Source organism: Mastigoproctus giganteus, chromosome 4 (assembly GCF_048544385.1).
Source record: "Mastigoproctus giganteus isolate SK-2022 chromosome 4, ASM4854438v1, whole genome shotgun sequence".
Taxonomy (NCBI): domain Eukaryota; kingdom Metazoa; phylum Arthropoda; class Arachnida; order Uropygi; family Thelyphonidae; genus Mastigoproctus; species Mastigoproctus giganteus.
Window position 1 is genome coordinate 131,480,681 of NC_143578.1, and position 16,698 is coordinate 131,497,378.

Consider the following 16,698-nt stretch of genomic DNA (forward strand, 5'->3'; position numbering starts at 1 on the left):
CTTCAGGAAAGCATTTTCGACCCCACATTGCTATATGATTTCGAGTTGTCAGGATGTACCCTACCCCTCTTAGAAGTTCTGAAACGTTTAACTGAAACACCCTGTATGTAGGTAGTCAATCTTTCAGTAGCGTAGCTAGGGTTGTCGATGCCTGGGGGGGAACATGTTTTCCTGGTGCCCCTGATTGTGATAGATAATTCCTATTCAGTTTGCACCCCGAAAGCTCGGCACCTGGGGGAAATGCTCCCTCTGAACCCCTCCTTGCTACTCCTCTGCAATCTTTATGAATTTATAAAAGTTATTATTGCAATGGTCTACGATTTGCATAATAAAATAATTTAAATAATACAATGAATATAGTAAAACTAAAATATCAAATATTCGTTTATATCTACAGAGAATTTAATTCTATATAAACTGGAAAGAAAACATATATAACTACAAAGAAATTAGAAAATCAGATAGTTTATGTTTATATATCTAGTATAAAATCATAGAAACAAAATATTGTGAAATATAGTACTTTTAACATTATAACATAAACTAAAAATATGCAATAAAGGTGTATTGTTTTAGTTGAATTTTTCTTGCTTTGAAGGACCTTTCACAAGCAGCTACTGTTACAGGCAGGGTAAGAAAAATTCATAGCGCTATTTCTATATTAGATAAGATTCTATGAACGAATTGGAAAAGTTGTAAAGGGATTACAGATTTTATATCCTGCGGAATTGATAAAACATGAATTTTCAAATATCTGTTGAAATATCAACAGATATTTGAAAAATTTTGTTTATCCTCCAGTGCTAACCATTAGAGGATAAACAAAATTTTGGTTTGTCCTCCAGTGGCTAGCACTGGAGGACAAACCAAAAAGCTCAGAGGTGTGACGTCACAAAACGGGCCATACTTTTTAGAAGTTTGTAATTGGAGTTTCTCTGTTATTTTTGAAATTTGTAAAACACTGTTTCTCCCCAATTTTTTTTCCGTAAATGATTATAAATCTCAAATTTATAATTTTTTTCACTCTCACAAAAATTTCTGGAATCACAAGTAGCATGTACAAAGATAATGCAGTATTTCTTCTAATAAAATTTTTATAGGTGGCTCTGCATATGTTTTATGTTCCACTTACATTTTGGAAAGGTAATACCTTTAATCCTTAATTTGCACTTCCTAATTGCTTAAATTGCCTGAAGGCCAGAGGTGGAAACAAGGCATACAAAGTTAAGTCTTTCTTAATCCGTTCATTATGTGGAAATTTTCTTCATTCTACAGAAATTTTTAAATGTAATTACCAAAAGAAATTCAAAAAATTTGCTCTAAAGAAGTTCGTTTAACTCAGGTCCGACTGTAATTAAATCAAAAATGAAGCAATTTTAAAATATATAACTGGTCGAGTGCACCCTTAAAGTGCTGAACCTGGGGCTGGTGCCCTGCTCACTCCACCCCACCCCACCCCAGTTCTGGCTCTGGAATATACTATTCAAAATTGTTTTTCGAAAGTGGGATTTGCATTGAATATAGAAGTCAAACAACCAGAAATCTGCCGCTTTTACAATTGAAAGACTTTTGGGATATTATTAGAATCGCCTGGAAACATTGAAAATCATATAACACTGGATGGTTATGTTAATGTAGATCAAGATCTGACTACAACAGAACGTCCAAATGAAGATGAAATACTGCTGAACAGTGTTAGACGTGAAAATGATCATGAAGAAATTAATGATGACATTGAAAATGCATCAGAACAACCCAAAGAAAAGCCAACTTGCGAAGAAATGATTCATACTTTTAAAATGGTTTGTCTGGGCCTACAGTTTTGTGAAAACGTTCCTGATAATGTTTTTAATGCTCTGAATGTAAGGTTTTCTTTGAGAATCAGACATTTTGAATTGTACTGTGCAAAAGAAAATTACTGATTTTTTAATTTGTAATACTTACCTGCAAAAATTGTGTAAACATGCAATTTAAATAAGTATGTTTTTGAAATAAAATACATTAAAAATAAATGTAGGCTCATGCTAACAGTCACTACCTGTTATCTGATGAGAGATCAATAAATGCTGAAATAGGCTGTCATGGCAGTGTCCTATATTTCAAACAAATGGCAGAATAACCTTCTGGTGTATTACCAGTTTAAAAGTACTATATTTTGAAGTAATTTATGAATACACAAGTCTGTATTAAGACTAACTCATACTTATAGCTTTCTTTTTTTTTTTGTAGTTGTTGGCGCATCGGCTTCTGTGGCCATAATGCACCTCCCAAGGTTTTTGCAGTACTTCGATCCAAGCCCGAGACGGGATTCGAACCCGCGACCTTTGGGTTGTTAGGCAGGTACTTTACCCATCTGGCTAGCCCGGTCAGCTATACTTATAGCTGTTGTTGTTGTTGTTTGGTTTTTTTAAGAGCATTAGCAACTAAGGCCATATTGCTCCGGGAATATGCGGTGGTCATTCCCTGACCTTTCCGCATCCTCCGTATTTGGTGGTGATGGGCTCGAACCCCAGTTTAATCAAGAAGCGTGTGCTACGCACTGTTGCTCCTTCCCACCTGGCTACGGAGGCACCATACTTATAGCAATCAGAGGTCTGCTGACCACTGACTAGAAGTCAAGGACAAGATTGTGTTTAGTTTACCAAACCTGAATTACATCATTAATAGCTTCTCTGGTCATAGAAAGTGCTATGTGGTATTGAATGAATCTTAATAGGTATCACAAACACCAAACATCACTTTTCAGTAAGACTACATATCTGTAGTCTTACTGTGAATTTTGAGCTGGAGATGTAGTGGAGTGGTGAGATACAACATTATGCAAAATCATCACTTTTAATAAATTATTTATAAATAACACTTTCATGGTAAAATGTGCTTTTATAACCTCAAGTACTATTCTGGTCCCATGAAAGCACTAATCATTTACAGACATCATTAATTTTTTCAACCGAGTATTGTGCTCCACTATATGACATATGCACACATATACATTTCATGAAATTTAATGGCATTTAGATTCATAACTTTGGTTCACATTAACTCACCAGGAGCTGTATCAAATGTTGGCAGCTTTACTCCCCAGTCAACTTTTAGCAGCAGAAGTTCCACTATTCTGGTGTGAGCTTCAGTATTATATACAACTTGGCTGAAACAATATTAGTGAAAAAGTAAAATTATAGACTGACATACACACAAAGTCATATAATTAAATCCTGTGAAACAGAAAGGATTCGATTAGATAAATGAACATAGCTCACCTTCAGATGAAGGCATATGTTATTATGGCATATGGCAATATAAAACAATGAGTCAAAGTTACCTAAAATAAATCAGTGTGGTTTTAAAATAAGCAATTTGGAAGAAAAAAATAATAAAGAATACATTTTATATGCCATATCATTTGAAAATACTGTGTATTTTTTTGAATAACAAACTTATCTACATCGTTCACTTATGAATGGCAGTGTTCTGTAAAAAATAGTGATAAGGAAACATGTTACTTATACAATAAATTTAATAATACAAGCAAATGTTATTTTACATCTGCTGTTTTGGTATGTCTAGAGACAAACTATTGTTTCAATTTATACCCAAAACATACCAGCTGAAGTGATAATTAATTTTGGTTAAGAGAACTTAGAACTTTAAACTGTTTTCAGCAAAGCAATTTAAAAAAAATTTTTTTTAAATGAAAACTTCGTACATATATGCTGTTAAATATTAACTTGTTCTTAATTTGAACCTAACTTCCAAACATTAGAATGAGATTATTTCTAAAAATCAAATCCTAATTTAAAAATAATTGTTTGTTATTATTATTATGATTTTTTTTTGGTTTTTAGGAGCATTAGCAACTAAGGCCATATTGCTCTGGGATATGCGGTGGTCATTCCCTGACCTTTCCGCATCCTCCGTATTTGGTGGTGATGGGCTCGAACCCTGGTCTAATCAAGCAGCGTGTGCTATGCACTGCTGCTCCTTCCCACCTAGCTACGGAGGTGCTAAAAATAATTGAAAACAATTATAAAATAACTGTCTTGCATGCAACATCACACTAAGGTCACCCGCACACAGAGGACTTTTTGTAGTACGACGAAACAGTTTTTTTTTTTTTTTTGCTGTACCTCTGCATACCAACTAAAATGTTTTATAGTTATCCAGATTCAAGATGGATTTTGATGATAATAATATGAATGAGAAGAGAATGCTAACCTAAAATTACAAACACATTAAAGTAAGCAAACAAAATTTATTAGAAAAAATTCTCTTCATTTTCTAAGTTATACTTTAAAACATGCAAAAAAATATTTTTATATTAAAAAAAAAAAAAAAAAAAAAGCCATTATAGTAACAAAAGGTAAATTATAAAAGATCAGTTTTATATGATTATGGGGAACTGAGAGAAATGATTTTTCCATTGTTTTCGAATCTCCTGGGCAGAAACAAAAACAAACAAACAAAAAATAAATAAATAAATAAAAATAATCTCAAAATAATATTATAAACTTGCTTACATTATTTTAAATGTTGATCGCATTGCTTATGTTTTTATAGGTATTTGACCCCAGGATCCAGCTTTAATTCCATACCAATTGAAATCTTGATTGGAATTCAAATTGGTATGGTTTGAATCAATTCAATTGATTCAAACTGGCAAATTACAAGAACATATGATGAGATACAAAAGGTTCTGCAGCTATCTACATGCCAGGAAAATATCATGAGACTGGATTACCATTGCTAATCAGTTCTAATGCATGAATTTCCCTAACATTATCGGCACAGTCAATGGGAAACACATAAGGATAACAAAATCTCATGATAGCAGTTCTTCATTTTTTAATTTATAAAAAATTATTATTATTTTGTTTTTGATAGTCTTGATGCCATGGGTTGAAGTTGGATCTTATGGAAGTTCCAGTGATTCAAATATGGGCAAAAGACACGAGCACAACCAATTTAACATTCTAAATAACAGACAGTGAATAAATAACAGAAATGATGACAATGGAAAATGTATGCAGTCTGTTGCCCTTGAAGCTTTTGGTCTCTCAAAGTACATTTTACAGCCATTTGCTCAGAAAAACATACCCAAAACGAATATTCAACTACAGGCACACAAAAACATTTGGGATTTTGGCCAGAAAATGGATAATTTTTCACAGGTCTCTTGATATAAATATTGAATTTTGTGATAGCATTGTTAAGGCCTGTTGTGTGCTTCATAACTTAATTCGAATGAAGGATGGAATTTGTTTATGGATACACTGTAGATATGCATTAAGAGGTGTAACTCCATCTGGTATGAGGAAGTGTTTCTGGGATTTATATTAGAAATTATTTCGCTTCTTATTTTACTTCACTTCAAGGATCTGTTCCCTCTCAGTATGATAAAGTGTGAATACTACTTATTGTGTAAATATGAATATACAATTGTAATAAAACAAATGTCCAATAAAATGAATATATATATACCTGCTTCAGTTTTTTCTTCAGGTTTATTTTAACATTACTGTCTGAATATTCTTGTAATGTTTTTCAAAATAATGCCAGTCTGTTCTCCATTTCTTCAATCAACTTTTCAATACAGCAGACTTTCGATTAACCGGGACACTTCAAGACTCCAAATAAAAAAAAAAAATAAAAAAAAAAAGTTCAAGTAATACCTAGAATAGGTATAAACAGATATTTTGCAATCATAAATAAGCGACAAGCGGCATTATAAGTCATCATTGGGAGATTAGTGTGCCTAATACCTTGCAACACCCACCATTCGAAAAAGAAAAGGAAAAAAAAAAAAAGACCAAATGTTTAGTTTGTTTTAATGCGTCACTTCAATTGTTGTGTTCCATTGCAGTGCAAAAGGGCAAATTTTATTTCGTTATTTTTGTCAGGGATGTCAGAATTTTTTTATAGTATTTTTTTTTTTTTTTTTGTTTAGAAATCGCGAAAATGATGGGTAAATGCAAAAGAGTTGCGTTTTCCGTTAAACAAAAACTTGAAATTATTCAAAAGTTTGAAAACAGTGCATCTGTTAAATCTCTAAGGAACCATTATAATGTTGGTGACCAAACCATATGTAACATTGCAAAAAATAAAGGGAAGCTATTAGACTTAAAATCGACATCACAAAAAATAAAGGGAAGCATCGTATTGGACATGCGAGTAGTGTGTGGTAAGTTTTTTATCTATCGCCATATTTTTTTACGCAGGTTGCTGAACATTTTTCGATACAATAAGTCTCCGACTTATGTAACTACGGATTTAAGTAAATTTTTTTTCACTCAATTTTTTTTTTTTCTTTTTTAGGATTGTAAATTTAAAACAAAAAATTAATAAATAAATAAAATAAGCAATTAATAACGACGATCATGGCACGTACAAATTGCACAAGTGAGATACGGAGTAACAAGCAAAAAAATAGGAAAGAAGAGAAGATTCTTACAATTTATTTAGGTTTTTTTTTGTTTTTTATATATATATATATATATGACTGAAGATTTTAGTGAAGGGGACACATTTCACCATAATAACGTAAAAACCCACACAATTCCAGCCATTTGTATTATCACAAATGCAATAAGATCAAGTTTACTATCCGTTTATAATTAGATGCACGAACAGAAAAGCCCAGTAACCCGGAAGGTGCAAATTGTTTAATGGCAGTGACCTCCAGAAATGTCTTTAGTAAAATGTGAGTTCGTGTCAGCTGATAATAATGTGTTCCCCCACCCCCCTAACCCTGTAAAGTTCTTTTCAGAAAATTTCATTTTTACCATTATCATGGTGCCGACTAAGAGAAAAAGTGACAGCGCTACTAGTAAATCTACCAACAAAAGGAAAGCCATCGATTTCGATCAGAAAATTAAATTAATAAGGATGTATGAAAAGGGCCAAACAATTAAAGTATCGCGCGGAATTCAGATTTGTCAATATATTATAATAGCAATATGTTATTAGTCATTTCCGAGTTACGTAAAACACAACTTACGTAAGAAGTCCTGGAACGTATCTCTTACGCATGTCGGGGACTTTTGTATTTTTGAATTAACCACGAAATCAATTATCCGGGATTTGTTTTTTACCATCTATCCTAGAAAATCGAGATTCTACTGTACTTTCTTTGTCATCCATGTAGATTAAACACTTTGAAAACATTGAAGACAGCTATTTTTTTTTTAAATTTTTAACAGCACAGCACTTTGGAGGGAATAAAGAATGAAGACAGAAAGCAGAGAGTGGAGGCCGAATTCAATGACAATTCTGTTGTTGTTGGGTGCACCTGCATTAGAAGCTCTATACCTAACTGATGTCGTATGACTGTTTAGTTGCCGGGAATTTGGGAGTGGTACAGTGTTCTCCCCAGAACTTATTGAATGGGTGCACTGCCCAGCTAAAATTTAAGCAATTCTCGAGGTACCGTATGGTACTGCTCACTGATCTAGATCAATATTAATTCGAACGTACTATGTGATCAAGTTCGATGCGACAGGAGCATATAGCACAATAAATTATGCAATTAATTTTTGCTTTGGCTCGCTTAGGTCATATTTATAAATAACAGAAAATTTTATAATATTGCGAAGTATTACCCTTCCCCACCCGGCAGGCAAAATTTTCTACTGTTGTAGCGATACTTTTGTCTTGTCGCAGGCCTGTCAAACATATGAAACAATGGAATCCTCTATACGCAGGTTGCCTAATGATTTCAAAAACCCTGCATTTGATTGCATTCTCTAATTATGGCATTGTGTAAAAAAGAAAAAAAAAAAAAAAAGTGATACCAGAAAAGCCTGTGCCAAATAAACATAACCAATACATTCATACTCACTTATATTATAATTAACGATTCATTTAAGTTACACTGTTCTTTCTTTATAACTTATAACCATGTGTTCAAGAAAATTCATTTACGTTGGTATATCAGTCTTAGCATAAATCCTTTGCAACATCAAAAACATTTTAACTGTATCTACAATACAACACAAACTTCTACAGTAGAAACACCACTTTCTATGACTTGTAATAATGTCTTCGCTATCACTCACAATGCAATTATTTCATTCTAGATATAATGGAATAAGTTACCTGCTTGCGTAGTTGAGGTAGACAGCTTTGTGCAATTCAAAGGTCAGAAGAAGGGGAATATATATGAAATGGTAAACAGTGATAGTTATTTTATTTATTATTATTTTTTTTTTTTTTAGCTGGCAGAGCCAAAGCCGAGAGCTTCCTTGCACTATATGGTTAATAATAAAGCTAGAACTGCAACAGTGATTTCAGAAACTATTATTATTATTATTATAGTGCTTACAAAAAAAATTGGCATCTATCAATATAATACCGCCATCAAGTGTGCAAGGCACCTTCAAAGTAGTACCACTGGTAATGCCATGGTATAGAAGAGCTAGGGAATGATGGAAACATTCCCTAGTTCTTCTTCTATACCAATGTTGTCTTTAGCATTAGCAAGGGCACATGATGCAAGAAAGCAAGCTTATATAGCCTCAGCCAAAAAAAAAAAAAAAACACCCCTTATTTCACCCATCCCTTCGCTCCAAAGGTTTGTCAAGTACTACCTTGAACCTATTTAAGCAATCAACTTCTACAACAACAGATGAAAAAGCAATCAACCACCCGCTGGCTAAAGGTAAACTTCCGCACATCTATTCTACAACAGTCTTTCTCAATTTGAATTTATGCCCTCTCAGGTGATTATTCTGAGCAAGAGGAAGAATCCCATCAGCATTGAGCATGCTCAAACCATTCAAGGCTTTGTACACCTCTATCAGATCACCTCGCTGGTGCCTAGTTTCCAGACACTGTAATTCGCAAAACTTAAGCCTTTCTTCGTAAGAGCACCCCTTTGTCCCATTCACCAATCTAGTTGCCCTTCTCTGTACTTGTTCCAGCAGCTCTACATCCTTCTTGAAATGAGGCCTCCAGGCCTGTATGCAGTACTCTAGGTGCGGCCTGACCATTGCCTTATACAAGGGAATAATCACCTCCTTATCCCTGCTAGAAAAATTCCTATATATCATTGACAATACACCATGAGCTACTCTTGCAGCCCGTCTGCACTGCTCAGAGAACTTCATATCTGCCTGCACAACCACCCCCAGGTCCCTTTCACTCTCTACCACTGTCAGTGTAGTACCACACAGTTGATACGTTGCACTGGGGTTGCTGTTTCCCATATGTAGTACTTCATATTTGTCAATGTTAAACTTCATTTGCCACCTCTCAACCCATCTGCTCAACTTTTCTAGATCCTGTTGCAGCAGTGTACTGTCATTAACAACCCTGCCAACCTTCATATCGTCTGCAAACTCTGATATTAAGCAAGCCTGATATACCATAATCAATATCATTTATGAATACAGAAAATGACAATGGACCCAACACTGAACCTCGAGGGACTCCACTAATTACATTAGTCAACGAAGAGCAGTGTCCATTGATTACCACTATCTGTCTTCCCCCACTCAACCATCCCTTTATCCATAGCAGCAATTTGCCTCCAATGCCACATGCTCCAATTTGTGCAGCAGTCTTCCATGTTCAACAGTATTAGCATTAGCATTAGTAGAGGCATTTGATGCAAGGAAGCAAGCTTATGCAGCATCAGCCAAAAAAAAAAAAAAAAAAACTCACTTCACCCCTCTGTTCGTTTAAAATACCTGTCCAGCTGAGCCTTAAACTTATTTAGGCTATCAACTTCCACGACAAGGGATGGAAGTCTGTTCCACCTACCAACCACCCGCTGGCTAAAGGCAAATTTCCGCACATCTATCCTACATCTGTCTTTCCTCAATTTGAATTTATGCCCTCTCAGGTGATTATTCTGAGCAAGAGGAAGAATCCCATCAGCATTGAGCATGCTCAAACCATTCAAGGCTTTGTACACCTCTATCAGATCACCTCGCTGGTGCCTAGTTTCCAGACACTGTAATTCGCAAAACTTAAGCCTTTCTTCGTAAGAGCACCCCTTTGTCCCATTCACCAATCTAGTTGCCCTTCTCTGTACTTGTTCCAGCAGCTCTACATCCTTCTTGAAATGAGGCCTCCAGGCCTGTATGCAGTACTCTAGGTGTGGCCTGACCATTGCCTTATACAAGGGAATAATCACCTCCTTATCCCTGCTAGAAAAATTCCTATATATCATTGACAATACACCATGAGCTACTCTTGCAGCCCGTCTGCACTGCTCAGAGAACTTCATATCTGCCTGCACAACCACCCCCAGGTCCCTTTCACTCTCTACCACTGTCAGTGTAGTACCACACAGTTGATACGTTGCACTGGGGTTGCTGTTTCCCATATGTAGTACTTCATATTTGTCAATGTTAAACTTCATTTGCCACCTCTCAACCCATCTGCTCAACTTTTCTAGATCCTGTTGCAGCAGTGTACTGTCATTAACAACCCTGCCAACCTTCATATCGTCTGCAAACTCTGATATTAAGCAAGCCTGATATACCATAATCAATATCATTTATGAATACAGAAAATGACAATGGACCCAACACTGAACCTCGAGGGACTCCACTAATTACATTAGTCAACGAAGAGCAGTGTCCATTGATTACCACTATCTGTCTTCCCCCACTCAACCATCCCTTTATCCATAGCAGCAATTTGCCTCCAATGCCACATGCTCCAATTTGTGCAGCAGTCTTCCATGTTCAACAGTATTAGCATTAGCATTAGTAGAGGCATTTGATGCAAGGAAGCAAGCTTATGCAGCATCAGCCAAAAAAAAAAAAAAAAAAAAAAAAAACTCACTTCACCCCTCTGTTCGTTCAAAATACCTGTCCAGCTGAGCCTTAAACTTATTTAGGCTATCAACTTCCACGACAAGGGATGGAAGTCTGTTCCACCTACCAACCACCCGCTGGCTAAAGGCAAATTTCCGCACATCTATCCTACATCTGTCTTTCCTCAATTTGAATTTATGCCCTCTCAGGTGATTATTCTGAGCAAGAGGAAGAATCCCATCAGCATTGAGCATGCTCAAACCATTCAAGGCTTTGTACACCTCTATCAGATCACCTCGCTGGTGCCTAGTTTCCAGACACTGTAATTCGCAAAACTTAAGCCTTTCTTCGTAAGAGCACCCCTTTGTCCCATTCACCAATCTAGTTGCCCTTCTCTGTACTCGTTCCAGCAGCTCTACATCCTTCTTGAAATGAGGCCTCCAGGCCTGTATACAGTACTCTAGGTGTGGCCTGACCATTGCCTTATACAAGGGAATAATCACCTCCTTATCCCTGCTAGAAAAATTCCTATATATCATTGACAATACACCATGAGCTACTCTTGCAGCCCGTCTGCACTACTCAGAGAACTTCATATCTGCCTGCACAACCACCCCCAGGTCCCTTTCACTCTCTACCACTGTCAGTGTAGTACCACACAGTTGATACGTTGCTCTGGGGTTGCTGTTTCCCATATGTAGTACTTTACATTTGTCAATGTTAAACTTCATTTGCCACCTCGAAGCCCATCTGCTCAACCTTTCCAAATCCTGTTGCTGCAGCATAGTGTCAGTAGTGTCCTTGACAACCCTGCCAACCTTCGTATCGTCTGCAAACTTGGACATTAAGCCTGATATACCATCATCAATATCATTTATAAATACAGAAAACAATAAAGGACCCAACACTGAACCCTGAGGGACTCCACTAATAACATTAGTCCACGATGAGCAGTGTCCATTGATTACCACTCTCTGTCTTCTCCCCCTCAACCACCCCTTTATCCATAGCAGCAATTTGCCTCCAATGCCACACTGCTCCAATTTGTGCAGCAGTCTTCCATGTGCAACAGTATCAAAAGCCTTTCTAAGATCCAAGTATATAATATCAAAGTTATTCCCTGCATCCAGTTCTTTTGTGACTGCATCATAGTATCCAATCAAATTGGTCAGGCAAGACTTACCCTTAACAAAACCATGCTGTGTCCTAGCTATAACTGAAGTCTTGTCTAGATGATCCTGCAGTGCTTCTTTAACCAGTGCCTCCATTAATTTTCCGGGAACAGAAGTTAAACTCACAGGTCTATAATTACTTGTGTCAGCCTTTCATCCCCCTTTGTGAATTGGGGTCACATTTGCACATCTCCAGTCCATGGGTACCTCCCCTGAGTCCAAGGAAGCTCTCATAATTATGGCTAAGGGTTTGCTTACTTCATTTGCTGCCTCCTTTAATATAACTGGATAGATCCCATCCACACCAGGTACCTTTCTTGTGGTTATCTTCAACAATTTCTCCTCCACTTTGATCTCAGTTATTACAAGATTCTCTAGCTTACAATAAAGCTAGAGTTGAATACACCTCTGGCATTCCCCTCGCTGAATAACTCCTCATGTGTGAATGTCGATGCAAAATATTCATTTAGTTTGTTAGCTTCCTGAGCAGGGTCATCAACAGTTGACCCATCGATCTCAAGTGGACCAATCTGATTCATCCCCTTCCTTCTAGAGTTTACATAAGTAAAGAACTCTTTGCTGTTTTTCTTCGCATCCCTTGCCAAGGATCTCTCGTAATCTGCCTTCGCCTGCCTAACATCCTTTGTAACTTGGTTACAGATCAACTTGTATCTATCATACGCGTCTGTGTCACGTGTTAATTTGTATGTATCCCATGCATTTTTCTTCTCTGCCATATGCCTCATTAGTTCATCTGATATCCATTTAGGCCTAAACCTTGAACAATATTTCTTAGTTGGTATGTAAAGCTTAGCAGCTTCCAAGATAAGTTCTTTGAATGCTTCCCATTTTGAATTTGCTGTTGGCAATATCAAAGGCTTTTCTAAGATTCAAATATATGATATCAAAGTTATTCTTTGCATCCAGTTCCTTTGTGACTACATCATAGTATCCAATCAAATTAGTCAGACAAGACTTCCCCTTAACAAACCCATGCTGTGTCCCGAGCTATAACCGAAATCTTGTCTAGATGATCCTGCAATGCTTCTTTAACCAGTGCCTCCATTAATTTCTCTAGAACAGAAGTTTAACAGGTCTGTAATTACCTGTGTCTCCCTTTGATCCTCCTTTGTGGATTGGGGTCACATTTGCACATCTCCAGTCCATGGGTTCCTCCCCCGAGTCCAGGGAAGCTCTCATAATTATGGCTAAGGGTTTGCTTACTTCCTTTGCTGCCTCCTTTAATATAACTGGATAGATTCCATCCTTCCCAGGTGCCTTTCTTGTGTTTATCATCAACAATTTCTCCTCCACTTTACTCTCAGTTATTACAAGACTAGCTTACTGCCAGAGTTGAATACACATCTGGCATTCCCCTCCCCGAATAACTCCTAATGTGTGAATGTAGATGCAAAATATTCATTTAGTTTGTTAGCTACCTGAGCAGGATCATCAACAGTTGAACCATCGATATCAAGTGGACCAATCTGATTCATCCCCTTACTTCTAGAGTTTACATAAGTAAAGAACTCTTTGCTGTTTTTCTTTGCATCCTTTGCCAAAGATTTCTAGTAATCTGCCTTCGCCTGCCTAACCTCCTTTGTAAATTGGTTACAGACCAGCTTATACCTATCATAGGCTTCTGTGTCACATGTCTAATTAGTTCATCTGACATCCATTTAGGCCTAAATCTTGAACAATATTTCTTTGTTGGTATGAAAAGCCTAGTAGCTTCCAAGATTAATTCTTTGAATGCTTCCCATTTTGAATTTGCTGTTGGTAACATCATCAGTTGGTCCCATCGTATAGAATTTAAATACTGCTTAAGACCACCCTAGTCACTTTTACACAGATATAAGGAATGCAGAACTGGAATTTAGGGAGTACAATGTGTACAGAAAGGATAGACAGGATAGAAAGGGAGGAGGTGTTATGCTGTTAATTAAGAAAAACATAAAATCAAAAGAAGTGCACCCAGTTGATATAGATGAAGAGAGCACTGTTGAGTTAGTTTGGTGTGACATGAGCACTGCGGAAGCAAAAATAAGAGCAGGAATGTATTATAGGCCTAATGACTGAAATGAGTACAATGAACAATTGTACAGAGAAATGGAGTGGGCTTGTAAATCAGAATGTCTTATAATGGGGGATTTTAACTTCACAGATATCGACTGGAACTTGTGGGTTGGTCACTCACACACTAGTCAGACTTTTGTGGATTTATTGGATGATTGATTTCTGCAGCATGTTTGAGAGGCAACCAGAGAGAGTACTACTCTTGATCTGGTTATCAGCAGTGATCATTCGTGTATTAAGAATTTGCAGATAAAGGAACCACTAGGTGGCAGTGAACACAGTGTACTGATGTGGGATTTACTTAAAGATTTAATTACCATCAGGGATAAAGGAAAGGGTTTTTGCTTCCGTAAAGGGGAGTACAGTGGCCTCAGACAGTTTTTAAATTCTGTACAGTGAGATCAACTGAAGATGTTACCAACAGTAAATTCTAAGTGGGAAGCACTCAAGGAATTAATCGTGGATGCTACTAAAATTTTCATACCTATTAAGAAATATTGTTCAAGGTTTAGGCCTAAATGGTTATCTAATGAACTAATGAGACTCGTAATAGAGAAGGAAAAAAAATGCATGGGATGCATATAAATTATCTAGCGACTCAGTAGTCTATGGCAGATATAAGCTAGTCTGTAATCAGTTACAAATGAGGTTAGGCAGGCGAAGGCAGATTACGAGAAATCCTTCGCAAAAGATGCTAAGAAAAACAGCAAGGATTTCTTTACTTATATAAACTCTAAAAGGAAGGGGATGAATCTGATTGGTCCCCTTGACATCGATGGTTCGACTGTTGATGATCCTGCTCAGATAGCAAACAAACTGAATGAGTATTTTGCATCTACATTCACACATGAGGAATTATTAAGGTTTGAAAATGGCCGAAGGTTATCAAATTGTAGCAGGATACTTAATGATTTTGTAATAACTGAGAGCAAAGTGGAGGAGAAATTGTTGAAGTTAAACATAAGAAAACCACATGGGGTGGATGGAATGTATCCAGTTATATTAAAGGAGGCGGCAAAGCAACTAAGCAAACCCTTAGCCATAATTATGAGAGCATCCTTGGACTCAGGGGAGGTTCCCACGGACTGGAGATGTGCAAATGTATCTCCAATTCACAAAGGGGGATCGAAGGGTGACATCAGTAATTACAGACCAGTTAGTTTAACTTCTGTTCTGGGTAAAATAATGGAGTCACTGGTTAAACATGCATTGTAGGATCATCTAGACAAGACTGCAGCAATAATTCAGACACATCATGTGTTTATTAAAGGAAAGTCTTGTCTGACAAATTTGATAGGATATTATGATGTGGTTACAAAGGAACTGGATGCAAAAAATAATTTTGATATCATATATTTGGATTTCAGGAAAGCTTTTGACACTGTTGCGCATGGAACACTATTGTACAAATTGGAGTAGAATGGTATTAAGGGTAAGTTCTATAATGGATAAAAGGATGGTTAAGTGGAAGAAGACAGAGGGTGGTAATCAATGGGTGCTGCTCTTCGTGGACTAATGTTATTAGTGGAGTCCCACAGGGTACGGGGTTGGGTCCAATGTTGTTTTGTATATTTATCAATGATATTGTTGAAGGTATATCAGGCTTAATGTCGAAGTTTGCAGATGATACAAAGGTTGGCAGGGTTGTTAATGACAGTAATGGCAGTGTGCTACTGCAACAGGATCTAAATAATTTGGGCAGATGGGCTAAGAAGTGGCAACTGAAGTTTAACCTTGACAAATGCAAAGTACTGCATATGGGTAGAAGTAACCCCAGAGAAACATACCAACTGTGTGGTACTACACTTAAGGTAGTAGAAAATGAAAAAGACCTGGGAGTAATTGTGCAGTCAGATATGAAGTTTTCTGAGCAATGCAGACAGGCTGCCAGGGCAGGTCATGGGGTTTTGTCAATGATATATAGGAATTTTGCTAGGACGGAGAAGGAGGTGATTGTCCCTGTGTATAAGGCAATAGTCAGGCCATGTCTTGAGTACTGCGTACAGGTCTGGAGGCCTCATTTTAGGAAGGATGTAGATATGCTTGAGCGTGTACAGAGAAGGGCAACAAGATTGGTGAAGGGAATGAAGGGATCCTCTTACCAAGAGAGGCTGGAGTTCTGCAAATTGCGGCGGCTGGAGACTAGGCACCTGCGCAGTGATCTGATTGAGGGGTATAAGGCCTTGAATGGGTTGAGCACGCTGAATTCTGATGGGATCCTTCCACTTGTTCAGATTACGAACCTAAGGGGGCATAAATTCAAATTAAGAAAGGACAGATGTAGAATAGATGTGCGGAAATTTGCCTTTAGCCAGCGGGTGGTTAATTTCTGGAACAAAGTTCCATCTGTCGTTGTGGAAGTTGATAGGCTGAATAAATTTAAGGATGAACTGGACAGGCATTTGGAGTGATGGTGTGATTTTTTTTTGATGATGATGCATAAGCTCATATACTTGCTTTCTTGCATCACATACCACTACTACTACTACTAAAAAAAGCAAAAACCCTTCCCTTTACCCTTGATGGCAGTTACCTCTTTGAGTAAATTCCACTTCAGCACACCGTGGTCACTACCACCTAGTGGTTCCTTTATCTGCAGATTCTTGATGCATGAAGAATCACTACTGATAATCAGATCAAGAGTTTACTTGATCTGATTATCAGTATTACTTCCTCTAGTTGCCTCCCGA

At 37.1% G+C, this 16,698-nt stretch overlaps 1 protein-coding gene across 5 annotated transcripts in view; it reads right to left on the bottom strand.

Moving 5' to 3' along the window:
* Pi3K21B (phosphatidylinositol 3-kinase regulatory subunit alpha) overlaps positions 1-16,698 on the bottom strand; it is a 519,263-nt gene that overhangs the window by 159,633 nt on the left and 342,932 nt on the right. For all 5 annotated transcript variants that reach the window (XM_090372927.1, XM_090372928.1, XM_090372924.1 and 2 more), the window contains one exon: positions 3,048-3,148. In XM_090372927.1, coding sequence (XP_090229053.1) covers positions 3,048-3,148 — 101 coding nt within the window. The remainder of the gene's footprint in view (positions 1-3,047; positions 3,149-16,698) is intronic.